Raw genomic sequence first — 27,589 nt, 5'->3', positions numbered from 1 at the left:
CGACGAACTTGGCATGGCAGTCTGCTTCAAGGAACTCATCGGAATTGGGCTTCAAGAAACTTTCACACGGAATGTGGATCTGAAGGGGCTCCTGAACTACACGAATACTGTTTGTGTGTACAAGAACAAGAAGTTCCTACAGGCTGTAACAAAGTTTAAAGTGATGAAGGGAGAGCTGAGTGGTTGCTCTGAAGACGTCAAAGAGATGGTGCTGCTTCTGCTGTCCTGCTTTGATGAGAAGGAAGACGCAATGTTCTGTTATGTGGAGGACACATGCCTGGCAGGGGAAGTACAGATGGACCAAGTTCACTTGACTCCCACCATTGTTGTGTGTGGTAAGTTAACATTTTTTTCTTTCTTGGTCTTTCTTTCATTCTTTTGTATTTCTCTATTCTTTCTTCCCTTTCTCTCTTTTCTGTCTATTTGGACACAAATTCATGTTGCACAATGTTTTTTGTTACTGTAAGCTCTTAAGGTTAGTCGAAGTGGCCTTAAAAGGCCTTACATTTCTCTCCCCTAAACCTGCACATACACTGATTTCTGTATGAATGGTAAGCAATTTAACTGACCTTGAAGATTTAAAAACATATATGCTCAAATTGTTTTGTGAAATGTTTCAGGAAGACAAGTCTTGTTTAATTTTGTTTGAATTATGTTTTTGTTGTTTTTTTTCTTTTTTGGACGATCCTGCTCTTCTTCAAGACGGTTCATGCTGAGTGTGGATGGAAACATCGTACATGACAACATCCCCTCCTTGGTTTCTGCCCTGTGCATGATGTTTGGGAGCTATTACTGCTTCAACATCATTACCCATCAGAGCTGGCTTCAACCCTGGACTTTCTGCAGAGGTGGGTCTTCTTGGGTTGGCTTTATCCAACATTTTCACTTTATTGAACTCCTCTCTCCTCCCTGCTCTCTCTCTCCCCCCCTCTCTCTCCTCTCCCCCCCTCTCTCTCCTCTCCCCCCTCTCTCTCCTCTCCCTCTTTCTCTCATCTCCCTTTCTCCTCTCCTCCCCCCCTCCCCTCTCCTCCTCCCCTCCCCTCCTCCCCTCCCCTCCTCCCCTCCCCCCCTCCCCTCCCCTCTCCTCCTCCCCTCTCCTCCTCCTCCCCTCCTTCTCCCCTCCCTTCTCCCCTCCCTTCTCCCCTCTCCTCTCTCCTCTCTCTCCCCCTCCTCTCTCTCCCCCTCCTCCCTCTCTCCTCTCTCCTCTCTTCCCTTTCTCTCATCTCTCTCTCTCCTCCTCCCTCTCGCTCTCCCCTTCTCATCTCCTCTCCCCATCTCCCCCGCCTCTCTTCTCCCTCTCTCCTCCTCCCTTTCTCTCATCTCCCCTCCCTCTCTATCTCCTCCCTTTCTCTCCCCCTCCCTCCTCCATTTCTCTCATCTCCCCTCTCTCTTCCTCCCTCCTCTCCCCCCTTTGTCATATCCTCTCCTCCCTCTTCTCTCATCTCTCTCTCCTCACCTCTCTTTCTCCTCCTCCCTTTCTCTCATCTCCTCCCCCTCCTCTCCCTCTCCCCCCCTTCTCATCTCTTTCTCCTCCTCCCCTCTCTCTCCTAACTTTCTCTGATCTCCTCTCCCTTTCACTGATCTTCTCTCCCCTCTCCTGTCCTCCCTCTTCCCTTTCTCTCATCTCTCTCTCCTCCTCCCTCTCGCTCTCCCCCTTTCTCATCTCCTCTCCCTCTCTCCTCATCTCCCTCCTCTCTATCTCCTCCTCCCTCCTCTCCCCCCTTTGTCATATCCTCTCTTCCCTTTCTCTCATCTCTCTCCTCCTCCCTCTCGCCTTTCTTTCTCCTCCTCCCTTTCTCTCATCTCCTCCCCCCTTTTTCTCCCCCTCCTCCTCCCTTTCTCTCCCCCTCTCTCATCCTCCCTCCTTGTCATCTCTCTCTCCCTCTCCCCCCTTCTCATCTCCTCTCCCTCTCCTTCTCTCCTCCCTTTCTCTGATCTCCTCTCCCTTTCACTGATCTCCTCTCCCCTCTCTCTCTTCCTCATCTTCTCTCTCCCCCTCCCTTTCTCTCATCTCGCTCTCCCCCCCTTCTCACCTCCTCTCCCCCTCCTCCCTTTCTCTCCTCCTGGACTTTCTGCAGTCTGAAATCGTCTAAGATAGAAGTGTTCAATCTGCCTGTAATGTATAGAAACAGTTTCTATTTTTCACTGAGCAATAATCCGAGGCGATGAAAAATACTTTTAGACAGTTTATATTTGAGATTGAGTCAGAACAGGATTTTATGCCTTTAAACAATGTTTGTTTGGTATTTTTCAGTGAAACTGAATGGGATTCAATGTACAATAAGCTATTCTAATGTTTGTAAAGTACATATTACGAATATGTATGTTGATAAATGACAGATGTTGTTGTTAACTGCTTTGAGGTTAATAAATTCTTGGAAAGGTTATTATTGGAATTTTTTTAATCTTTCAGTACAGTAACTCTTAAGGTATATCTAGCTTTGCTTTTGAATTTTTAGATGCTTAATCTGTGTACACTGGGTTACATTTTTCACATTTCTGCTAAAAGTCAAACATCTGTAAGAAGGCAGTGAGGTTTAAATGAAATCGTCTAAGATAGAAGTGTTCAATCTGCCTGTAATGTATAGAAACAGTTTCTATTTTTCACTGAGCAATAATCCTAACAGGCGATGAAAAATACTTTGACAGTTTATATATTAAATTGTAATGAATACATTTTTACAGAAAATTCAATTGCAGTATTTAGATGTTGCTTTCACTGTAAAACTCTTGTCATTAATACTGCAAAATACACTACATTATAAACAACTTTTGAGTAAAATCTGCAGAAAAATTCAGTAAAATGACAGTCTTATAATGAGGCTTTTACAGTCAAACAATGTTTGGTATTTTTCAGTGAAATTGAATGGGATTCAATGTACAATAAGCGACAACTGCATGTAAGTCTTACTGAAAGAATTAGTTTAATAGCAGTGTGGTCATGCTAATTCAGCAGAAAAGAGCTGTTGGTTTTATCGGTTTAAAATGTAATTTTTTTGTAAATTATAACAGTTTTAAACTGTAAAATTTACAGGTTGTTCTGTAAAGTTGTTCACATTTTTACTGTATTTTTTACAAAATTATTCTGGCAACCACAGCTGCCAGTTTTTTTCCGTAAACAACAGGATTTTTTTTTTTTTACAGTGTATTTATGTATTTATATGTTTTTTTTTTTCCTGACTTGTCAGCATTGAATTTATTTGCTGAAAGAAATAAATAAAAAGGTTTTGAAAGGGTAATGTGTTTCTCAGTAAACATTTAGTACAGGATTCTGAATCTTTTAAGCCACCATTTGGTAAGAAATGATTAATTATCATTCATGTTTTAAGTAAAAGTGTCATTTAGAAGCATATTGACTCGTCTATGGTAGTATCTGGCATGATTTAACGGCCCTACTAGCTCAAAAATGTAAAAACAATATAGTGCTATATGGCACCTCTAATGGTTCTACATAGCACCATTTGACAAAGGTGCTATATAACACCTTTAAAGCTAGGTGCTATATAGCACCAAAAGCGGTTCCCCTATGACTACGAGCCAAAGAACCATTTTTAGTGCTATTTTTGTTTAGTGTGTACCTGCAAAGATCCTGTTGATGACCAGCGGTCTGTCTCCATGGATGGAACCTTTCCCTCCCTCCAGAGTAAAGCCGACTCCTCCTGCTCCTTTCTCCAGCTCCACACTGACTGGAGCGCCCAGCTCCTCCACTGAAACACACAGGGAAAAGCCTCCAGACTGGGGTTTTTTCTCACAAACCTCAAATCTCGATGCAAACTCCCTATTTCCCAGTTTCCCTACACAATTCCCCAGTTTCCTCATGGGGATCGTTTAAGTTTCCATCTACTCTGTTGGAATTGCACAATAATAGACGACCCAAACCCAACATACAGCCTAGAAGAAACAGTTTTATCTTAAGACTATCCTCTATCGGCCTTCACCCACTTGCTGGGTTGGGGTCGTCGCTCCTGGAGCTTCCCCCGTCTCGTCCCTCGTCCTCCGCTCTCTTGCAGATCACCACCACGGCCAGCTCCAGGTTGCGGGCCTGGCGCAGAGCGGCGGTGGCGTCGGCATGCGTGACGCCGCGCAGCGTTTGTCCGTTGATGGACAGCACCTCGTCTCCTTTCTGGATGGTGCCCTCCTGACCCGCCAGGCCGCTGGGGAACACTCTGTGGACCTGGACAGCGAAGGGAGCAGAGGGAGAGAACAAGCGTCATTCATGGAAATGGATTTCACGGAATGGGTGTTTGCGTTGGACCGATAGTTCCTCTCTGATAGTTCCTTCCCAATTCTAATGTGGCATTCTGATCAGATCCTACACAAGTATATATGAATATGTTGAGTTGCTGCTTACCGTAACTGCCTTGCTCTCCAGGTCGGACCCTCCAGCGATGCTGAAGCCCAGCCCGGCTCCCTCCTCCTTGTGTAGAATGACAACATGGATATCCACCAGTTGCTGTGGAGAAAGGGAGAGAGATGGATGCAGCTTCGTAATTCTGCATTTTTTTTATTTTAATATGAACAGCTCAGTATTTCTCTTACCAGCTCGCTCCACTGGTTTTGGGTTGACACGTTTTTACTTTCAACGTCAAAATAAACACTCTTTGAGAAAGTGAGGGTTTGTCGTACATACTGCTTTGGGTTTTTTTTTAACTGAGGCACTTTCCGTTTTGGAATCATCCGCATTCACAGAGGAATCCCAGTATGATGCTTAATAAACAGCAGATGTCGAGCACAGTATGGCTCCCAGATGGTTGGATGTTTGAGTTGCAATAGAGATCTCTAGTTGACCAGGAGACACAAGCAGCTCGCTCTTTCCTTCAGGCCACACACACACACACACGTGCACACACACACACGGAAAACAGTCACAGTACCAGACCTGCTAGCCAGCTAGCATCTTTCCAATCTGTCATAAAGGCCAGCTGGCAGAGTTTTCACTAATCGTCACCTCTATCTATGTTTTCAGATTCTGCCCTCCACCCACCAGGTGGCCGATGGCTTTAACCCACACAATGTAATGCAAGGAAATGAATGCGGTGAATGTAATCAATCAATCGGGTGTCTATAGATTGATGTGACCCTTTTGGATCCCAGATAGCTGCAAGCCAACCTCACAGTGTAGAGAGAGACTGAAAAGTGAAACATGGAAAATCCTTTGTGACGAATAGAAGATAACAAATGTTAAAACTCCAAGCACTGAGCTCTCAGCATGTATGTGTGTCCCCCAGTGTGTGTGTGTGTGTGCATCTGTGTGTGCATCTGTGTGTGTGTGTATTTGTATTTTTAGCAGCCGAGTACTGTGACTTCATCTTTAATGGTCTCGGCTTCTGTAATGTTGTTTTGCGAGAGCCGTACGAATCTCCTAATGGCTTTCAAAACCTTCACCGATGTTTTCTCTTTGGATTTTCTCTCAACCACTTATGGAGCCACAATCTGGCCTGATGGGGATTTAGCGAAGTCCAGTTCAGAGTAAGCCAGTACAATCAGCCAGTTTCTGCAGGTTAAAAGGCTGTTTTGATGCGTTGAGCCAGTGGTGCATAACAATTGAAGAAGAACAATGATCCATGTTTGGAAACTAGATAAAGCATCATTACTTTTTTTTTCAGACTGCATGTTTACACACAGTCTGGAAACTTTACACAAGGCCTTACAAGGCATCATAAACTCATTATAAGCACATTGTGAGTGTATGGTACTTATTATAATCAAATTTAGGGGGTTAAGTGTATCATTTATGACATGACATTAAATTGAATGCACATTTCTGATTGTTTCTCTGATCATTATATTGTAAGAAAAGTGTATCTATGCTTATAATCTGCTTCTTTTTTTTTTTCAAATAAAGTGTTACCAAAAAATGAATTGGAATATCAAGGATTTTTTTAAATGACGTCAGACAAAATCCTATTTCTTCAGCGTCTTCTTTGAATATTAGTGATGATCAATGGCTGGGCTGCAGCTATTTATTTGAAATAAGAAGGATAAGACGAGAAAGTCTTGTAGGGTTTTTTTTTTAGATGCACTCTACCTTCAGCGTCTCTTCATCCAGAGCTTTGACTTCCTGGATCATCCTCTGTATTTCCTGTGAGGGGATGGCTGAGATCACAGAGTGAGCGCAAGCAGAAGTGGCTGGTGCCTCCTCGCTCGACCCCCCCTCCCCTCGCTCGATGGTGCACTCTCTCAGTTTGGCCAAGCTGTGAGAAAAAGAGGAACACGCACTCTCACGTGAATATTATGTGACATTTTTTGGATGTCGATTCAGTACAATTCATGTCACACGTTTTCAAGCATTTTCGGAAATTGTGCATACGTGTGCTGTGCTTTAATATAATACTGTTTGACGATAACTCGCTCGCTGGTTCTCTATGATAAACACTGTTAACGGGAAGTGAAAACAGCTTTCTCAACCTGAACCCACTTCCTGATGATGATAAAACAGATACACCATTCCGAGAGCTTTGGTGTGTTTCAACAAATCCCTCTAAATAATAATGATACAACAAGTCCTATCTGCCTAAATCACATGTATCTGTATCTGTGAGAGTTTTACCTGACAGAGAATCCCTTCTCAATGCTGTCCGGGGCTGGGTCGGCCTCCTGAGAGCTGGACTCGTTGGGGAAATGGGGATCGGTGGACCGAGGGTTACCATGGCTTAACAAGCCGGGGGACATGGGCAGGGAGCGCATCAAAGCTTGGGATACCTGGAAAGAACAGAACAGAATAGAATAGAATAGAATAAGTTATAGACAAGATGAGATTAAATTTGCAGTGTGGTTCATTGCAGCAGCAAATAGTAATAGGATACAGCAAAGAAAAATATAATATAAATACAAATATAGCAAATTTAAGATCCCCTGCATATTATGCATATTATGTAGAAATGTATGAATGAAAAGTATGAAAAAATATTAATTATGAGGGCGTGCAAACGGGTGTAACAGCAGTAGAATATATTGAGAAAAAGAAAAAATAAAGACTAAAACATGAAATTAAGGTGAAAATAAAATTTTAAAAAACACGTATAACAAGGGATTTGTGATATACATGAATGAGAAAGAATATGGGCATGTGAAGAAAAAATGTGAATATACATATGTGGATAAAGTTGTGGGTAAAAAGGTGGGTAAACTTTTACCACAAAGTAGTGATCATCACTAGGCAAACAACTACCAATATCAAAAAAGACCAGTTATACTTTAAGAAAAGCTTTCATATAGGCTTTTTTTCCCCTCTTAAAAGACCCTATACTCAGTTTAATACAGTTTACGATGATATATAGCCTACTATAAATTTACATAAAGCTTTAAATCAACCTAAAAACGTTTAGGTGGGTTTATCCTCCACTAAATCCCTGCACAAGACAAACCGAACTAAAACTTTTCCTCATATGGACTAAAGAATACCTGGTTACTGAAGGCGAGGATTTTCCCGAAGCTCTCCCCGATGGAAGTGTCTGGGGATGGAGATGGAGATGGAGCATTCCGGGTCAGGCTCAGCTGTTTCCCTTGGCTCTGCTCTCCATGGGCTTCCGGTGGAGGACTTTCTCCTTTGGCACTGCTGCTGGATCTCCTGCGGGTCGGACCAGCAGCGGGAGGGGGATCCTTCGTCTCTGTGGACCCGCTAAGGGCCTCTGCTTCCGGGTCTGCCTCTGAGGCGGCTGCCTCCTGGCTGGACGGTGAGGGGTCCGTGTCATCTCTGTCTGGAACCAAATGGGAATCGCTCGTCCCAGAGCCAGGATCTGTGTGGACGGTCTCAGAAGATGGGGGGGCAACGGGGGATTCGACGGAGGGAGGATCGGCGCTAGAGGAACTGGCCGTTACTGGAAGGCCAGCTTCAGGAGGGGCGGAGGTGAGACCAGAAGGTGAAGGGGAGACGGGTGCGTCGCCTCTCTCCTCCGCAGGTACGGGACAGTCTGCCTTGATCTCTTTGGTAATTTCATTTTTTTTAGTCCCGTGATCTCCCAGTGGGGCATGGTGACTCCTGGGAGAATCCTTCTCCATCAGAGGCAGGGAGGTGGAGAGGGCCAGGGGGCTCCTGTTGCCCCCCTTCTCTTGACCCTCCGGACTGGAAAAGGTCTCGAACGAGTGGATCTTCTGCCTGATTGACAAGTTGGCTGCAGAGGAGGTAGATCTGAGACTCACTCCGAAGCTTCTGCTGAATCCCCCAGCAGGCCTCTGATCCGCGGGTTTAGCTACATCCTTCTGGTCCCGCCCGTTACGAATTTTTCTCAGACTCTGCCGGAACCCGGCGGGCTTGGGCGCCACCGGGGGACCCTTCTTCACTTCCGGAGGGGTTTCAGACTGCGGCTGGGGAGTCGGGTCGGAAGCTGGGTCTGAAGATGAATGTGACGTGACTGTCCCGTTGAGTTCGGGGGTGTTCCCTTCGTCATTCATGGTGACAGGATTGCTGTTGGCGTTGTGGTGTAGTTGTGGGCTGTGGTGATGGGCTTTCGCAGGCGGCGTGCCGTCCGCAGCGTGGCGATGTGGGATCTCTAGGGGATCTCCGGGGGAGCTGTCCGAAAGGCGAACCCAGGGGTCCTGCAGCTGCTCTTGGGCGTGCTGCTCGACGCGGGCCTGCCTCCTCAGAGCTCCTCTCTTCGCCTGGGAGCAGAGCTGAGCCGACGAATCACCTGTCCACAAAACGGAGAGTAAAGATAGTAGCAAAGATTGAGGGGTTCTCACATGTTTTCATGTCACAGACGCCCAAACAGACATAACCGTGCATCCATACTGTAAGCAGCACGATCAACAAGTTACCGGAAGTCCATTCATTTTCTATAGAGCTGAAATTAAACTATTCTTCGTTTTGCTGAGGATCCATGGGTGGTCTCCTAGTCCAGTTTGAGAACCATTGCTCTAACTGAAGCAAGTGATCAGGGTTGAAGCCGCAGCCTCATTTGAACTTTTACTTGACTGATAGGAATTCCTCATTGAACAGTAAAGGGAACTTCACAATTACTTTGCACTGAAATACTACGACCAGAATTTGTTGGAGTAACTAAAGTCATAACTGACCAACTAGTTCTGAAAATGCCCTTTTTGGGGGGTGCGTGTATGGTGAAATGTAAGGTAATGCCACCTGTCTCCTACCTCTGTGTAGTCTGTCCTCTGTGCAGGCTGAGGGCGGAGGGCAGTCTGCAGTGTGTGTACGGCTGAAAGCTTCTCTACTTCCCTCAGACGGCTCTCTCGTTCGCTCTCCTTCCTGGTGCACAAACAGGAAGTGTTGAGGGTGACGGCTGTTCTCGCAGCGACCGCAGAGAGGTGCAGTAATGTAACTCCGCTTCCGCTCAGACTCTCATCCACATGCAGCGTTCTACGCAATCTAATTCAGCCGCTAAAAGCCGATAGCCATAACCCAGCAGCGACGAGCCTGATGCGTACGGGCAGAAGAAAAGCACTTTGCACGCACGGATACATGTGCACCCGCAGGCATGCACGCACATACACACATACATGTCAAGTCAAGCACATTAAGCATGATGGGGAAACACAACTATAGGATCAGTATTGTGAGCAGCGCATCATACAGATTTTTCTAGCGGCTGCATTAGTCTCTGTAGTTTTCAAGGATATGTTTACACCCACACACACACACACACACACACACACACACACGCGCACACACATACATATAAAAGTGTGCAAATTAAGCACGGTATAAGCACGGTAAATCAGTATCAGTCACTTATTCTAATGCCTGCAATAGTTGAAGATATGGTAGATGCAGGGTAGATACATATAGGAAAGCATAGCAATAAAGCTATTGTGATAAAAAAAAGACCTGGCACCTTTACATGTTACTAAAAAGAACAAAAAGGCCAAAGACAGCCACCATGCTTTCACCAGCAAAACACATAAAGCAGCATCACTTCACATACATTTCTAAAGAGTAACCTCAGGATCTTTCGCAAGGCCTTGTATATACTGCTGAAAAACTGGAGGCATTGGGAGGAGAGTAGCTGTGTTAGATGCTATTGTATCACAGGCAGCATGATTAGTACATTGAGAGAAACAGTGCACTGATCAGGCAGCAGTATCCGCCTTGTGATACACAACAGAACAGGAACTCAGAGTAAAAAGGGAAAAAAAACAGACTGAGATGACAGCATCTTTGTCCCCACCCCTGCTTTCAACATCCTTTTATGGACAATAGTCTTGAACATAGATTGCACAGACAAAAAATGAATCCCTCATTGCCCTATGAGAATATTCATTCCTGGGGTCTTTATGTAAAAATAAGCCATGCCTCTATCACTATATAGTATCAGTGCACTTTCTTATCTCCACTTTGACTATGCAAGTCAATGAACAAATTGGACAGGAAAAACCTTCTGAAAAGTGCGCCCTCTGTCCTTTTAGTGATGGAAGGATAACGGTTATGTTTTTTTCTTTGGAACCACAGGTACTGGACTCATCCTGCCTGGGACATTTGTCACATCATTTCTCTCTTTCCTGTTTCTCTCTACTGAGACTGTCCAATAAAGGCAAAAAAAGTAATAATCTAGTATTAAAAATCTAGTATTACCTAAGAATAAGGAATAATTAATAGGAAATGAGTATATGGGATGAATACTTTTGCAAACTAGATTTATCTATTAATAGGAATTGTATACTTTCACATAAAGTTCTTGAATTTACACTTTAGTAGGAAAGAGTACTTTGTATTGATATTTAGACCAAAACATTGTTGATAGGGGATACCAGAGTGTCTTTAATCTGGAGAAGCATAAAGCAAAGACACGCTTTATGCTTCTCCAAATTAAAGACAAGTGTGCTTATTGCAGTCAAGGGTAAAAAAAATACTTGAATAACGGAAGCCACTCCTGTTTGTGTGCAATGTTTTGATAGGAGATCTATGATCTATGACCCCTGATGAAGAAACCTATGCTGAATCATGTAGGGTAACCGCAGAAAAATAAAAGCCTTTTTTATTTTTTTTTTATTTATTTGCACACAAAAGAAGAGTGACTTGGCTTCCTATTTTCAAATGTAAATAAATGTATTTTGAAATAATGATGTAGCACAAGAAAATGTGCAAAAAGTCAACGGGAGTGAATACTTTTCATAGCCACTGTACATACTCATTATGTCTGAGTAGGGATGGGATGATATGCTGATCTCATGATACGATTCAATATGCAATATAGGGTTCACGATCCAATACAAGCATGATATGATGTAATAAATAAAAGTTCTATGACAACAAAGTCTGAATGTACAGAATTACGTTTATTTCTAAGACACAAATCTTTCTAGCGATGTCACTAGCTTGCTAGAGAGTGATTGAATTTCGATATATTGTCCCATCCCTATGTATGACATTTTAGACATTTTGTGAAAATAGGCATCTTCCTAAGTGACATGAATTACAGAAACTTGAAATATGAACTTTCCCATCCTAGCTTCTGTAGCTGAGTCGTTGTGAGTGTTGTGAGCGTACCTGGCATCCGTTGTGTGCAGAGGGACCCAGACCATCGTCTCTAACAGGAGATCCTCTGCTAGAGCCGCTGGAGTCTCCGGCGTAGCCCTCTTCACTGGTCACATCCTGAGGCCGGCAGTACCTCCGCGGAGCGACACACACCCTGGACTTGGACTACACACACACAGCAGCATGTTCTCATCTACTGTATTCATTTGCTGTCCCACTAAACTAACGATACCCTGATTATAGGTGCTGGATGGATGCAGGCTTTTAGTCTGTTCCCACCTTGCTGTTCCCCCTGAAGGCCAGGTCCAGGGCCTGCTGACTGGACAGGTTGGCAGCAGGAGAGTTGTACGGGACGTTGTAGTCGTCATCAGGATACACTGGCACCGACAGTCTGTTGTCAGACCACTGCTCCGTCATAGACTGGAGGAGAGGGAATGAGATGTATACACATTTGCATTATCTTCAGAAAGAGGGACATTGCACTGATACACATAAACACATACATAGACAATAACAGATATTTCCAATAGGATTAGACTGATATATCAGTTTAGATATACAGTACTGTGCAAAAGTCTTAGGCACATGTAAAAAAAAAATCCATAAAGCAAAGATGTTTTCAAAAATAATTAAATGAAAAGTTTCTCCATCCATATCAAAGAAATGTACTAGTCTACTGACTCACTAATGCAGAAAACAAATAAACATCAAAAATACATTTTATATAAAAAAGCTAGGGTGCCTAAGACTTTTGCACAGTACTGTATATGGGGCTAATATTGGTCTTTTATTAAAAATCAGATCTGGTCTAGTCAGTGTCACCACCTCTGATGATGGATATGATGCAGTTTGATTACATATTTATTTTAGAATTGATCAATACTACACTGGTTGTCTATAGGAAGACCTTAACCTGAAGTGATTCTAATGAGACATTTTCAGATACCACATACAGGGTTCGTACAGCTTTTTAAGAGTAAAATTCAAGCACTTTCAAGGTACCAAAACCAAAAATTCCCAGACTCTCGAAGCCTTTATCATCACATCTAAATTGTTACTATAAATGCAATTGCGAAAAATAAAGTTTACAGTATTCCTTTATACCCACAGCAATCAATGTGATTTGATCATGATTATTTAATGCTTGCTAACAAATATGATGACGGGATCGTTTCATTTCAAATATTAAAAGATTTTTGGTTTACATGAGTGATTGTGTAGATGAAACACCAGATTATGTTGAAAATCAAGTATTTTTCAAGGAGTATATTCGAATTCAAGCATATTCCTAACCTTGAAAACATAACGGTTAAAATTAAGCATTTTCCAAACTTTCAAGACTTTGTACAAACCCTGCACATAAGTATTAGGGCTGGGCGATATGGACCAAAAATCATATCTCGGTATTTTTAGGCTGAATGGCGATACACGATATATATCTCGGTATTTTCTACGAAGTGGGCTAAATGTTCAGTTGTAAGTAGGGCTGGGCGATATGGACAAAATCAAATATCACAATATTTTTGACCAAATACCTCGATATCGATATTGCGACAATATTGCAGGGATGACTATTGGTGCTTTCACAAAATATTTACGCAATGAGATTTTTGATAAATAATCATCAGTAATGTGGATATAATGACTAAGTGGGTAAAGGCAAATAATAGAACAGCTAGGACAGTCTGGTAAGTTCAGAAAATGACATCACTTTACTGTAATGCAGCCTTTAAAACCAGGAAAAGACAACACTTATGCCATATCACGATATTACAATATCCAAAATCTAAGAAGATATCTAGTCTCATATCACGATATCAATATAATATTGATATATTGCCCAGCCCTAATAAGTATGCATGAATACGTTTATCATTATAATAATGTATGACTGAACGACTGCATGTTTCGCCCCTGATAACCCATCTGACATCAGCAGACCTCCCTGAACCCTCTCCATCCCCATTCCATAAGCCATCAGTGGTGAGTCTGGCTACCATGGGCGTGTCCAGGCTGTGGACGCGGGCGGGGGGGTTGTGGTGTGTGTTGTGCAGGTTGTGGACGGTGACGGTGGGGCTGAGGCAGCGGCTGTGGTGGTGGTGGTGGTGGTGGTGGTGGGGGTGGGGGTGGTGGTGGTTGTTGGTGCTGTCGCTGCAGGAGCGGGTCATGGCCTTCTGCGCCCGCCGGACCGTCAGCTGACTGAAGCTCCTCTCCAGGCACCGCTCGCATTTCTGCCGGCTGTGAGAGCAGGACTCCAGCCTGCGGAGCCCTGGGGCAGAGCCAGGCACAAGGAAATGCGTCAAAACCAAATCCACTTTTTTTTTAACCATTTTTCTTGTTGTCTGGATGGATAAAGAAGCTTTTACCGTCAATACTCCACTGGCTCTTGTCTTTCCTCAGTTTGCTGTTTTCCACTGCTTGGGCGATAGCGTCGTTCAGCTGCTGCTCTGATACCTGGGAGACACAATGCACAGAAGATGGGAATCAAAGCATTATGCCACATAAATCAGCCCCCATTCTTGTATTATACATGAGGAGAAAAGATATTGACACCCAGGACAAATTGTTCATAATATCTCAACTTTAAAGGTCCCAGATTATTCAGTTTTCAAATCTGCTATGGCTCAGGATAAGTATGATGTTCTTCATGATGTTTTGCAACTAATGTACTTTTTGTAACTAATTGAATTAGTTAAATTGAATGAATGTGAAGACTAAGTCCTCACAATACTGGACCCTGATTGGCCGACACCAGCAGCTCCTCTGATTCAAATGTGGTAAACCTGCTGAGTGGAGGCTTTCCACTTCAAATGCTGCAAACTGGCCTAATAGGAAGGATTTCAGTATTTTTTTAGTGAGGGGAGCCAATCAGGACCAAGTCCAGTTGCGATATCTTGACTGGAGTCAGTCTGATCATATACTGTATGTATACAGTATATAAATAGAAGAAAACTTGAATTCCTATAATATGGGACCTATAATTACAGAAGACTATCTTGGATGTTTGAACACATTTGAATAAAGTTTTGACGTTTGGTTTCACTTTAGTTTTTTAAAACAATTTAGCCAAGCAAAGTTACCACCAAGTATAACCACAGTCTACTGTTGGCTACTGAGCAGCTCCACTGGAGCAGTTGGGGGTTCAGTGCCTTGCTCAGGGACGCCTCCAAGGCAGCTGGTGAAGGGAAGCATTACTCATTCATTTTTCTACCCACATTTTCCCATCCAGTCTGGATTTTCCTATCCAGTCTAGATTCAAACCAACAACCTTTCAGTCACAAGCCCACTTCTCTAACCTCTAGGCTAAAGCCACCGCCATTACTGCCTGTTGCTGTGAAGCATTAGCCGTCCATGCCCATGAGTTCATCACATCATAAGTCCATCTTTCTCCCCCTGCCCCATGTCCAAACTTAAGGAAGAACCTATGTATAGCTGGTGCAAAGTCATGATGATTGAAGAAAACTGTCATGTTTTTAAATGCCTTATACTTTGTCTGTGTTTATAATTTAACTGCTTAATTGTTTCCGGCGTTTTGCTTATTCAAGCTGTTTGGCAAAGTGCTTGTAACATGTATTACAGTCTAATGCAGTAATGGTTATGCCTCCATTTCCCCTCTGTATATACGGTCATATTTCAGAATTAAAAAACACTGATTTGGCTGTGTTGTTTATATTCAAACATAAAGTTTTCCAGCATGACATTTTATTTCCTTTGTACATGAAGTTATTAGATTTGCTGTGGATATTATTGCATGTGCTGAGTTGATCGGTGGGACTGAGTTGAAATAAAATCCCCTGGGGCTTTGCTCTTTATGTGGAAAGGTAACTCAGCATGACTAAGTCAGTTTGATGTTGGATATTCAACAGACATTCAAATCAGACCTTTCGAACTTCCCCAGCTCTGTGGTTTGTTGTTGGGGTATTTGCTTAGGGGCCGTCAATAAATGACTGAGCAAATGAAAAAACACAAATAGCTTCAGGGTCACCTGCCCAACTGATTCAAAACTAAATATACAAATTTGATTAAATTCTGCTACCAAGGCCACCTGTGACACACTAATGTTTATTGTTATAAAAAGTGTAATTTTTTTTTAATGGAAAATAATGGATTTTTTTTCAATAGTGACCTAATGATTCAAGATCAACAATTAAAAAGTGTACTATATAGGTTATATGGGGCACACCTCTTTTTGTTTTGTGTGTTTTCTTTATTTTACAAAAATATTTTATTGGAAACATAATGGATTTTTTTTTTTTTCAAAGCTTCCAAGTACTGTGACCGAAAAAAATCAGTAGAAAAAAATTCTACTGCAAGACCCACATGAGGCACACCTCTTTTTATTATTCATTCCCATTCAAGCCCATTAATAGATTGTTGATTCCAACAGAAGTCATTCTGGACTGGCTGGAGCTACTGTAAAAAAAAATCCCACAATGATGATAAGCAGCACAAACATACCTTTAAGCTCAATTTTGAAGTACAACAGTCAGTTGAGGAATCAATGAGATTTTGAGCAATATATCTGAAAAACATCCCTTTATGCATTGCCTCCCATTCAAACCCATAGGGATAATGGTGGAGTATTGATTGAGCTACTGTAAAAATGACAACTGAATTACAACTATCAGTTAATGAATCGCTGAGGTTCTGAGCAGTTTGGGGGGGAAAAGTTTTTCAAAAAGTTATCCCATGTGCCCATGTACTAAATATAATACACCTACACAAATGGCTATAATTCACAAACTACAATAAATGCATAATGGGACAGAATACAATTATGATAAGATTGCATCCCCTAAGGGAAATTGATTAATTATGTTTGTTTGGGTGTTTTTTTTTTTTTTTTTCAAAAGTATTATTTGTCATTTGTTAGAGATATGATGCCAAAAGGGGGGGGGGGGAAGAAAACATCTATATGTTTTCATTCCTCAGTAATGTATTGATGGCAGGGAGGTGTGTCCAAGGAGGTTTTGTCCCCGTCCCCTAACATTGTAAACACTGACCACGCCGTCGAGATCAGAGGTCTAATCTTATCTATAGAGTTTGAATTCAAATATAATTCGACTATATCCAACATCAAACTTTACCACGGTTTTCCACTCGTGGTAAAATAGCTCAGCATGACTAATTTTCGCCATTGTAATGTCGGATAACCTAATTAAGTTAGTCTTGCACCTGCAGGAGCTAGCGTCGGCTAACGTTACTGTTTACTACTCTTGCTGTAGGACATTACAGCTTGCTAGCTACTGCACTGGAAGCTACATATGGTCTGAATTATAAGAGGGTAAGCAAATGAGCCAATACAGTTAAGTTAAAGAAGTAACTCACGATAGGCCGTAGAGATTACTGTTTCTTTTGTAAAGTAACCTCTGGCGCATTTCCGGTGTTTTTCCAGCAGCCTAGCGTCCTTTGTAGTTTTCAAAATAAAAGTATCCGAAGTATAACGCCTACTAGAATTGTGGATTTTGGCAGCTAAACTAATGTGAAGTGAATTGTGTGGCATCACAATTTTGTGTTTTGTACAGTGGTTCCAGTTGTGAAAATGAAATTGAGGTCATTTATTTTTCAAAGAGAAGACTACCTCTAGCTTGTCTTTTGGAGTACCGTTGTTTTTGAAGTGCTTGAAACAGTCTTTCATGGCTCTTTTCTTTTTCAGGTTTGAAGTACTGAGAGTTGCTCAGAGCCAAGAGGTGAGCAGATAAATCTCCTGTGTTGTAATGACTAAGCCTAAGCAATATAGATGTGTTTGTCAATTTCAACATACAGTTGCTAGTTGTCAGCTTCATTACTTATAATTATGAGTTCAGGAGTTCAGTTGTGACTTATGAGTCAGATTATGAGTCCAAGGAACTTCTTACCAAGTATTCACTAAACTGCGCATATTAAATATCTTAAGAAACAGTTTATTGGCATTCTTCCCAGCATGCATTGCATTTGAGGTGACTCTTCAGAGACCCTTCTTTCTTGTTGTTTGGATAAAGTTACAGGATGGAGACTTTTATGTTTGTATGTTAAGTGAACTAATGATTCAAATTAAAACCAAGGGATTTTAGATAAGCTATACAGTAGTTTGCTGCTTGTTTTGGCTATGAACATCAGAGTGGGCTCTGCAGACTATTTGAAGACTATTTGAATGATAATGATGGTGAGGGGAGGGAAAAAATCTTCGGCTTTGCTCTTGACTGTCTTTTCATATTTCTGTCTGCCATTTCACTACTGTTTTTAGTCAAATGTTACAAGCCCATCTCAAATGATATCGATGGATCTGATGCATTTACTATTCTCACCGATGCCTAGGCTTTTCCACTATTAATCCATTTTTAGGGATGACCACATGCAGATAGTTTAAAAGTAGTCTTAGAGGTAGACAGAAGTAACACTTGGTGCTCTTGTACTAAGAGACGTTTACAAGACTGGTTAGCCAAACATAAAAACGCTATCCATAAGAACAACCAGGATTACGCTATGGCTAGACATTTTGCAGAGTGTTATAACAGCAATTATTCCCTTCTGAGTATTGAAGGTATTGAATATATCAAGGCATCGGTATGGGGAGGTAATAGAGTATCCTGGATTATATGAGGAGATTGATTTCTTGTAAATCTATTGCTATATCTGCTACTTTTTGTAATATAAACCTATAGCTTTATGTGTGTGTGTTATAAGGATCTAATGATGATTCAGCTGATGGATTGTATAGCTTATAAGCTATACAATAAAAACACTGTATACAGTATTTTGGATCATGACTGAGGAGAGATTCTATATTAGATCTGTTGCTGTTTGTTAAAAATGTGTTGCTGCCATCTCTCATGTCCTATGATATGAGCTTACAGTACCATTTGTATTATGGTCCTATGATGATTAATTTGTATTTTATGGTTTACATGAGTGTTGTTGAGTCTTTGTCTTCCTCTTCTCTCCTTTGTCTTGCTCTCTCACACTTTTTTTTACTAAGTTTTTTTTCACCTTTGGAGTATTGTATTTATTTTTTTTCCTTGGTTTGGTCCTCCACTGTCTTTACACAGACTTTTTGCATGTGCCTTTATTGCTAGTCTTTGACTGGATATAGTATTTTTAAACTGTGACTTACTCATTGTGGAGCCATTCTTGCTCTGATGAAGACCTTATGGGCAAAACATGTTGGCTTTAACAATAAAGGCTTTTTAAATGTCAAGCTTTTAGTCTCTTCCCTACTTACTGGATTTAGAGAGCCTTGGACTTTGTGCATACAAGAGTTCCCTATTTTCTCACTGGAGGTTTTCAATCTTAGAGCTAGTATCTCAGTTTTCCACCAGTCTTAGAGTTGTTCTGAATAGCATTTGCACAGTCCTCACTAAGCAATATAATTTGATCATTTTGTATCTGTTGAATCTCAAGTTACATTTTCTGAGGACAAAAAGACACATCAAGATTTGCTCTACTTTCTGACTTTCTTGTGGCCATGCCAAAGAAAGGAAAGAAATCTCAAGCTGCAAAATCTCAGAAGAAAAACAGAAGTTGGATCTGTTGGACTGTGGAACATCAGGTCAAAAGGTGGAGTCTCATAGTCTCTGAGCAGCAGCTTGCTGAACACAATATGTTGGGCACACCACCTACATGCCAATATGAGCTGATGCCAGTGCTATTTTACAGTGTGGACATGCCCACACTGGATGACGGTATCCCAAAACACAACACGTCTGACCCAAACACACACACAGGGTTGTACAGAAAGGTTACAGAGCTTCAGACGCACAAAAACCACTCCCAAGTCATGTCACTAAAACAACAAGGTTCCTGAAACCGTCTGCCAAAGATACTAGAACCGCCAGACAATACTGATCCAGCAATTTTGACCAAGTTGCTCAGTGACCCCCAAACTGCCATCTCTAGATTTACCTCAACTACTGGCCGAGTGTAATTTGAGCTTTGAAGAACATGGTTATACTGAAGCGTGATCCAAAGGACTGCTGGGTAAGCAGATACAATCCTTATCTTCTTGATGCCTGATATCCAGCACATTCTCAACCCCAACTGTATTACGTACATCCCATCCTGTATAACCAAGGCTGAGCATGGGCTGACCGAATACCTACAAAAAAATACTAATTTAAAACCAACAACCAAGAGGTCAGTGCTCAGTTACCAGAAAAAATACAAAGCTAGACCTGAAACACTTGAGTTAGAGACCATGTGCTTGGCTGATTTTTTTTATCCAAGTCCGTCACTGGCTTAGTGCATCACCATCCTAACACACACACACACACACACAAACACACCCATGTAACCGCACACACAGCTGTCACAACAGTAGAGCCACATGGTGAGGGTGTTGTTAGTGGAGTGGTAGTGGAGGCGGTTTGTACTTTGGGGTCAGGGTGTCGACTGATGATGATCTGGACCGGACCCGGAGTGCACTGGCTCAGAACTGTGTAGACGTCGTTCAGCGCCATGTTGTAAACCACAGTGTCGTTGATCTCCATGATCTCATCCCCACACCTGACGTCCGCACCAAGAGTTTGGAGAGAAAGGAAAGAGAGGGGGGGAAATTAATTTGATTTTCATACAGAAAAACGTTTACAAAACAAGCACAAAGAACTGATCCAACACACAGTCAACAAAATCATATTTTTCCGAATGGTGGGAAAAAGTAGAACACAACAGTAGAACAACAGTTTGAATAATGAAATACATTTTAGCATCTTATGCTCAGAAAGCTATAATAGTCTATAACAATGTTTGAACTCCGTGATCTTGTGCTTGTTCATTGCATGGTCAAGATCATATGTAACAATGTCTGTGTTTTCTAAGTAACTGACTAACTTTTACTTAAGTACATTACACACGTAGTTTATGTCTACTTAAGTAAAATTGCATGAATGTAACTGTTCCCCTACTTAACTGGATATTTTGGTACTCTTTCCACCCCTTGTATATATTCTCTGCTATTCCTCTGTATTAGAGAATCAGTTTTTCCTCCTTACCGGAGTCTACCATCCATGTGGGCTACAGATCCAGGAGAGAGGGTGTGGATGTAGATACCAGGGCAGCCGTCACCAGAGGGAACACAACACAGTCCAATACCCAGACCAACACCAGCCTCTGGAAAACCAAAGAGTTTGGGTTAGCTCACATAATCAATTGTATTCTGAATTGACTTACAGTGAATTGATTGAGGATTGTAGCAAATATACCATCAAAATGCTCTGAACATCCATTTACTTACTGATATATCGATCTAACCCTGTTTTCAAGGTTGGTTTTCCAAACTATACAGACCTTTATGCAGGGTGATCTCCATCATGATGCGGTCCCTGGGTTTGGCTGGCTGACCCGGGACGGTCAGTGTGTTGTTGCTGCCGTTGGTCAGGTAGTTGTAGTCTCCCATGTCGGCGCTGACCCTGGCCATGCCTGTAGTGGAGCTGAGGGAGCGCGACCTGCAGAGCTGGGCGACCTGGGCCTGGCCACACAGGGCTCCGACACGCAGGCTGGTCCGCACCGCTAGAGTCAGCAAGCCCTTCTTGATTTGCTGCAGAAAGAGAGAGAGAGGGATATATACTGTATATAGAGAGAGATCCACTCAAATGATCCCATCCCCACCCTGCTGCCACTTTACCCTAGCCAGGCCCTGTATCCCACCTCCACCCTTATGACCAATGATGTAGTGATAAATAAAAAGATGACAGTGACCATCATAAGGCAAACAGCAACCAGTGTAAAACCAAAATCTGTTATATTTTCAGAAAAGCATTAATTTACGCCTTTTCATGCTTGCTAGAAAGGCCGGCATCTCCATGTGCTGATGTGTCTAATAGGCTATAAGATTTTCATTAGGTCCTTGTTGAACTGCCATGTGGTAGAAACCTTTACAGACCAGCTCATGCTCCTGCTGATGCTAGTTTTCACTGCAGTTACATTGGAAGATTGTTTTTTCCATTTCACATTTCTCTACAGTTCAAACTGCATGTGGAAGAGTTTGGCTAGCTAGCAGAAGATTCATTTCAAGTTCCCTGATTTCCTGATGAAGTACAGTACGTCAAGTCATTTTAACATTCGTTTTTTTTATTTAGATTTAGCTTGTTATTTGTTGGACTTGTAAATGGGCTGAATGCTTTGTTAAGGATGCAACATCAGCATAGTAGGCCTCGCTGTATGTTAGCAGTAGTTAAGTTGTAGTCATGAGGTGAGCTATTATTGGTGATGTGGTTTTATTACATTATTTCTCAAGGCACTCACAGCTGGCAAGCTAGTGCTAAGCTATTTTTCATATCTTTCTTTTTAAGACCCTATCTTTATATACTTACATCAGTTGGTTACTACTTATTATGATCATACTTTGAATGTAGGTCATACATTTTTATGTCGGCCTAAAAAGGTGCTAATAAGAATTGCTGTTGTTCCACTAGATTGGATTGTGCATATAATCTTACCTCCCTCTCCCACCCCTTAACCTTAATCAGGGTTTGTATGCCGCCCTATGGCTGTGTCGCTAGAAGTCGCCAGATGAATTCATATGCTAATTTTCATATCAATATATTTGCTACAGTCCTCACTCTTAGCAGATGGATGGGGGCTACGCATAGACTGTAAAAAAAAAAAAGCTGCTGTGTAAGAGGAGCTGTGATCTTCAGACCTCCTTAGAGAAGCAAGTTTGCGTCAGCCATTATTCACCCTATGATTCACTGAGTAAATTTCATAGTACATTAAAGACCCCACACACATACCATTTAATACTGAGGTAGAGAAATAACAAGAGGAAGTGAGGATGAAAAGCTGGCAGGCAGTGGGTAGAGGGCTGATTGGGGAGATGATACAATGGCCTCATTTTATGAGGATGTAAGCCCAACTGTTGATACCACATACCTTTATAATTTACATAGAAAACAGAGATTAGACCAACTGAAAAGAATACTGTTAGAACTGCAATGATAAAAGCTCAGTGTACAGTTGAATTTATCATTAAAAAGCCTTACTTTGAACCTCTGCAGGGCGTCGTCATGAGTCAGACCATGTAGAGACTCTCCATTCAGTTCCAGTATCTCATCTCCTGTACAGACACAGATACAGATGGTGTGAGCTCACAAGTCTGCACAGTAGCTACTGACACATAAACACATCTGATATGGATAAGACAGATAGAAAAGAGCCCAGTTTGGCTAATTCATGTACACTACACTTACACATTGTGAGGCTTCATTAAATACATCATATGAAATCAAAGCATTTGTTATTCTTGCATTACAATTACATCGAAAAACTGCATGCATCACAGTGCATTATGCATAAGAATACATTATGGATTTGGTATGCCAGCGTTGTGAGATATTATCTGTAGAGTTCATTTGACTGCTAGAGTTGAGGATAATGAATAAATGTATAATGCTTAAAAGCTTTCATGAAATGGCTATAGGTTGAATTACTATTGTGTTGGCAATAGTAGCAAAACAGTTAATACAGATTATTAGTTTTGTTATTAAACTTGTATTCATGTGCCCAGTGTCCCTCACCCTCCTGCAGCCTTCCATCAGCAGCCGCTGCCCCTCCAGGGAAGATGGTCTTCACATAGATCCCCATCGGTCCATACATGCTGTCCCTTCCTCCCACTATACTGAAGCCAAGACCCTGGACACAGCAGCACAGTCAGCACTCATGAATGAAGACTAATACTAAGCGTATAACAAGAACATTAATATTAGTAATAACATGCATCACAACCACAATTATAATTGTAATCATAAACAAAATAAAAATCAGCATCATAAACTTCAATTTAATGAAGGAAAGGAAAAATAAAGTAAGAACAGAGCACACAAAATAACATACTATTTGGGGCTAGGACTAGGGCTTGACTGATATGGGTTTTTGAAGGCCAGTACTGCTATTTATGGATTGATAGCCAATATTTTGTGCCACTATTCAATATCTTTAAATGTGACCATGTCTATGCCAAAAAAATCAAAAAAAAAATCAGTGTTTCCCCCAGAATTGTATTCTTGTTTTATCATGGGACACTAAAAGTATCTGATGAAATCGAGGGGGAAAAAACATCATAATAAAACTCATCATCATGCATACTTGTGTGGAATCTGATCATGTGGCATTAGAATCAATTCTGGTCTTTCCATAGACAACCAACTGATCCATTTTACAGTAAATATCTGAGTGGTGTCTCATACCTACCTTGCCATGACCCTTCATCAGTACAATATTACAGATTATGAAGGCTTGGACGTTACTGCAGGAGTGGACCAGCTGGGCGGAGCTGAGAGAGCGGGAGGGGCGGTGCACAGGCTGGAGAGGAGCAGCATGCAACACACACACACACACACACACACACACACAGACACACACACACACACACACACACACACACACACACACAGTGCAAGGCAATCTCATGATTCATTTGTTCTGTTTTTTCTTCGCTAATACCAGATGTTTGAAGTTTTGTTGCTGCTGTGTTATAGTCTGCCTCTTCCTCTGACGGAAAAATTTTACACATCTGTAGTTCATCTCAGACTCTCACACAGTATGAGGTGATAAATGAATTACATAAAAATGACATGATGATGCAATGACTGGAAATCATTTACTGCTCTCGTTCCTTTGCTTTCAAGGATCCTATTAAAACGCTTGCATCCTGAATACATCAAGAGCAAATCCATGTTTTTTTGTACTACATTTTTAAGTATTTGTTACTTTTTCATATTTTTCAGTATTATTTTAAGTATTTGTTACTTTGTCACCACTGGGAGTTGCCCACTACAACCGGTCCACTGCTGCCCCTTGCATTTCTGGGTCCATTTTTGTTGCTTGGTGGTGTATTTTTATTATTCCTGCGGATAATTTGCCAGATGGAAACAATGTGACATCATGTCCAGATATTTCCAGCAGCTACAATGGAGTTTGATCAGAAACGGTAAACATCAGGTGGTGGTGTGAGTACAACAGAATCAGAGCAAATGCTTCTTTCTATAGCGGCCATTTTCCACTGACAATTCAACGTTCAACAATGATACAGGATTATAGACCAGAATGCAATGCAGCAAACAGCCACGCGTTTTGAGTAAGGAGTGTGGCTGCATTCATAGACAGGCCCCCAATAGTCACAAAGTAGTTGGTTAGCTAGCTATATTTATACGCCCACACACATCTTTGATTGTAAGCAACACGCCCCCATTCTCTGAGGGTTGCTGAAAGGCATTCTGGGAAATGTATCACTAACTGAAGTAGAAGTAGCCAAAGCAGGTTGAGGGCATGTGGGTACAATTACATCACTTCATTACAAAACAACTGAAATGCGTTGAACATCACAGATTGATATCTAACAGTGTAAGAGGATCTGAGGGTGAATTTTTCCTTTTACTCAAGGGAACTTTGACAGTAGTTGTCAAGAGAGGGAACATGTTCCTCACTCACTTTCCTCACCCAGCCAGTCCAGGAGTTTGAACTGGCGGCCTTCCAGTCACAAGCCTGCTTCTCTAACCTCTGTCCCCTCATCTGTGTGTTTATGGTGTAACTGTAACTAATTACAGTTGCTTTCTCTGTTATCAGATTACAGATTCATCCTGTTTCATGTAACCTGTCAAACACACAGAGATGTGTTGTGTGTACCTGCGTGGCGCTGTGAGGAAACTCCAGCTGCTGGGACAGAGACTTCCTGTTTCCATACAATCCGCCATTCCCATGAGGATGACTGCTGTACAGCTCCGGAGTCTTCATGATGATGCTGTCCAGATCCCCGATCCAGTAGGGATGGACGCCTGCATACACACACAGTATCATATCACTAAATAAAAGTTAGGGTTTGACTAGTATGGGTTTATGTATAAAATAATGAAAATACAGAAGGAAAACTACATCTGCATCTTTTAATTTCTTGTAAATTTCTCATTTGCTAAATATAAATCATTTCCTAAATGCACATATCACTATTTACATTTTGCAATTTCAACATAAAAATCCACACCTATTGGCTTTTAAGTTGTATACATTCGTTTGGCTACAGCCTCCACTGAACTAATACTAAATATAATGGAGAAGGAATGAGTACAACTGTCTAAAATTACAATATTACCATACCACACAACAAGTGAGCACCTGCTATATGTGATATATGATATATATATTTTTTTACTAATTTAAAGACATATCTGAATCTTACATCGCTATCCATAGCTTACCAAGACCTTAAAACTTACATTGTTTTGCCAAAATCTATGTAATATGCTTCTCACAGATGAAGAATTTGATACTCTCTCATTGAATCCCAGCCAAAAAATAAACAGTCCAGTCTGCCTAACAGTGTTTTCAGTGAGGATGAAAGTAGTCGGAAGTGAGAAGTGCTAATAAAGTGACCATGGATACAACATTTGTGGTGTAACGTAGTTTGTTGACCGTTCAGAAACAGCAGAGATAGTATAGGGCCTAGATTTTTTGTGTTACTATATACATTGACTGGCCATTATCTGATTTTTAATAAACTTCCAATGTTGGCCCCCTATATATCGGTAAATCGATAGATAAGTCTTAACGTATATTGGCACCTCAGGACTGACAATGCTTTATACAGCTACTTTGTGTCATGGCTGAAGTAAAAGCTTCGCTGGGAGAAGATGAGGGTAATAGAATATACAGTAAGAGGCAGCAGAAAGCAGACTCAGTGTCCAGTTCCACATTATCAATGCCAGGCTGCTTCCGACAACAGGAAGGAAATCTAATGAGATCTCATCCAGGAGCACAACAGTTAGCTCATGAGGACGGGCGGGTATTGAGGGAGGGAGGTCTTTAGTAGTGAGTTGGATGTGTGTGTTGTGTGTGTGTGTGTGTGTGTGTGTGTGTGTGTGTGTGTGTGTGTGTGTGTATGTGTGTGTGTGTGTGGTTGATACACACTAGTTGAATTGGAGCGTGTCCTATTGCTGGCCATCTGTCCCTGTGAGCTCTGCTCTGTCTTATCCGACTCCCAGCATCTCTCCTCATTCACCTCTGGGATGGGTAGCTACACACACACACACACACACACACACACACACATTTACGTCAAAAGGGAACACATAGAGATAACTGCCTCAGCATCTGACACTCAGCATCTATTTAGGAAAGGATTCACTTTTAAATATGTAATCAATCAAACTGCATCATATCCATCTCCCCCCTGAAAATATCCAATACTCTTCATTGCATAGTATCTAATAAAGTGCCGTTAGTAAGACTACAAGCTTGCAGAGGGAGTATTGAGACTGTTACCTTAAGGTGGTTGTTGTTGGCCACGAGGTCTTTGTCTGTGTAGCCGAGCACTGATGGAGGATCAGATGGGGAAATGAGGGCCGGATGCTGTGGGATTGTGGTCAAACTATGGGAATGGAGATTGTCTTCACATGTGGAAATGTCCTGCAGAACACACAAGGCATGAGAAAATGTTAGTGCATTGACTTACCCTAACTAGTTTGAAATCAAAACATTTTTACAGCTTCATATTCACTTCAGCCTTGCATTAAATGCTACAAAACAGTGAACTATATTGCACAATAGTTCAATCTACTTGCTCCAAAAATAAAACTTCTACCTCCTTAGCTCTTCTATTTCTCTTTTCTTCCTTTTCTTTTCCCAGTACTCTATACTATACACATAATACTACACTGAACTGAACTGAACTGTACTGTAATATACTACACTATACTATATTATACTGCACTGTACTGTTCTGTACAGTTCTATACTATATATATACTATATATATATATACTATATATATATACTATATATATATACTATTCTGTTCTATACTATACTGCTCTATACTATACTATACTGCTCTATACTATACTATACTGCTCTATACTATACTGCACTATACTATATTATACTATACTGCTCTATACCATACTGCACTATACTATACTGTACTATATTATACTATACTGCTCCATACTATACTATACTGCTCTATACTGTACTGTACTATACTATACTGTACTATACTATACTATACTATACTATACTGTACTGTACTGTACTGTATTGTACTGTACTGTACTGTACTGTACTGTACTGTACTGTACTGTACTGTACTGTACTATACTATACTATACTATACTATACTATACTATACTATACTATACTATACTATACTGTACTGTACTGTACTGTACTGTACTGTACTGTACTGTACTGTACTGT

The 27,589-nt window shown here is 41.4% G+C and overlaps 1 protein-coding gene across 1 annotated transcript in view; it reads right to left on the bottom strand.

Annotated features, from left to right (window-relative positions):
* il16 (interleukin 16) overlaps nt 1–27,589 on the bottom strand; it is a 47,924-nt gene that overhangs the window by 13,160 nt on the left and 7,175 nt on the right. The window contains exons 4-23 of the mRNA XM_071537961.1: nt 26,657–26,800; nt 26,303–26,408; nt 25,025–25,173; nt 23,591–23,701; nt 22,918–23,032; nt 22,384–22,457; nt 20,690–20,939; nt 20,395–20,512; nt 19,777–19,909; nt 13,795–13,882; nt 13,426–13,697; nt 11,708–11,848; nt 11,441–11,593; nt 9,091–9,202; nt 7,405–8,630; nt 6,551–6,702; nt 6,029–6,194; nt 4,352–4,453; nt 3,943–4,174; nt 3,579–3,707 (exon numbers count right to left, since the gene is read on the bottom strand). Coding sequence (XP_071394062.1) covers nt 3,579–3,707; nt 3,943–4,174; nt 4,352–4,453; nt 6,029–6,194; nt 6,551–6,702; nt 7,405–8,630; nt 9,091–9,202; nt 11,441–11,593; nt 11,708–11,848; nt 13,426–13,697; nt 13,795–13,882; nt 19,777–19,909; nt 20,395–20,512; nt 20,690–20,939; nt 22,384–22,457; nt 22,918–23,032; nt 23,591–23,701; nt 25,025–25,173; nt 26,303–26,408; nt 26,657–26,800 — 3,973 coding nt within the window. The remainder of the gene's footprint in view (nt 1–3,578; nt 3,708–3,942; nt 4,175–4,351; nt 4,454–6,028; nt 6,195–6,550; nt 6,703–7,404; nt 8,631–9,090; nt 9,203–11,440; nt 11,594–11,707; nt 11,849–13,425; nt 13,698–13,794; nt 13,883–19,776; nt 19,910–20,394; nt 20,513–20,689; nt 20,940–22,383; nt 22,458–22,917; nt 23,033–23,590; nt 23,702–25,024; nt 25,174–26,302; nt 26,409–26,656; nt 26,801–27,589) is intronic.

The sequence above is a fragment of the Centroberyx affinis genome, unplaced genomic scaffold, assembly GCF_046629955.1.
Source record: "Centroberyx affinis isolate AG114_WGS23_722 - 3 ecotype Tasmania unplaced genomic scaffold, CSIRO-AGI_Caff_v1 ptg003166l_1, whole genome shotgun sequence".
NCBI lineage: Eukaryota > Metazoa > Chordata > Actinopteri > Beryciformes > Berycidae > Centroberyx > Centroberyx affinis.
Note: the sequence above shows the minus strand (reverse complement) of the source record. Positions and strands in the feature narration are given on the sequence as shown.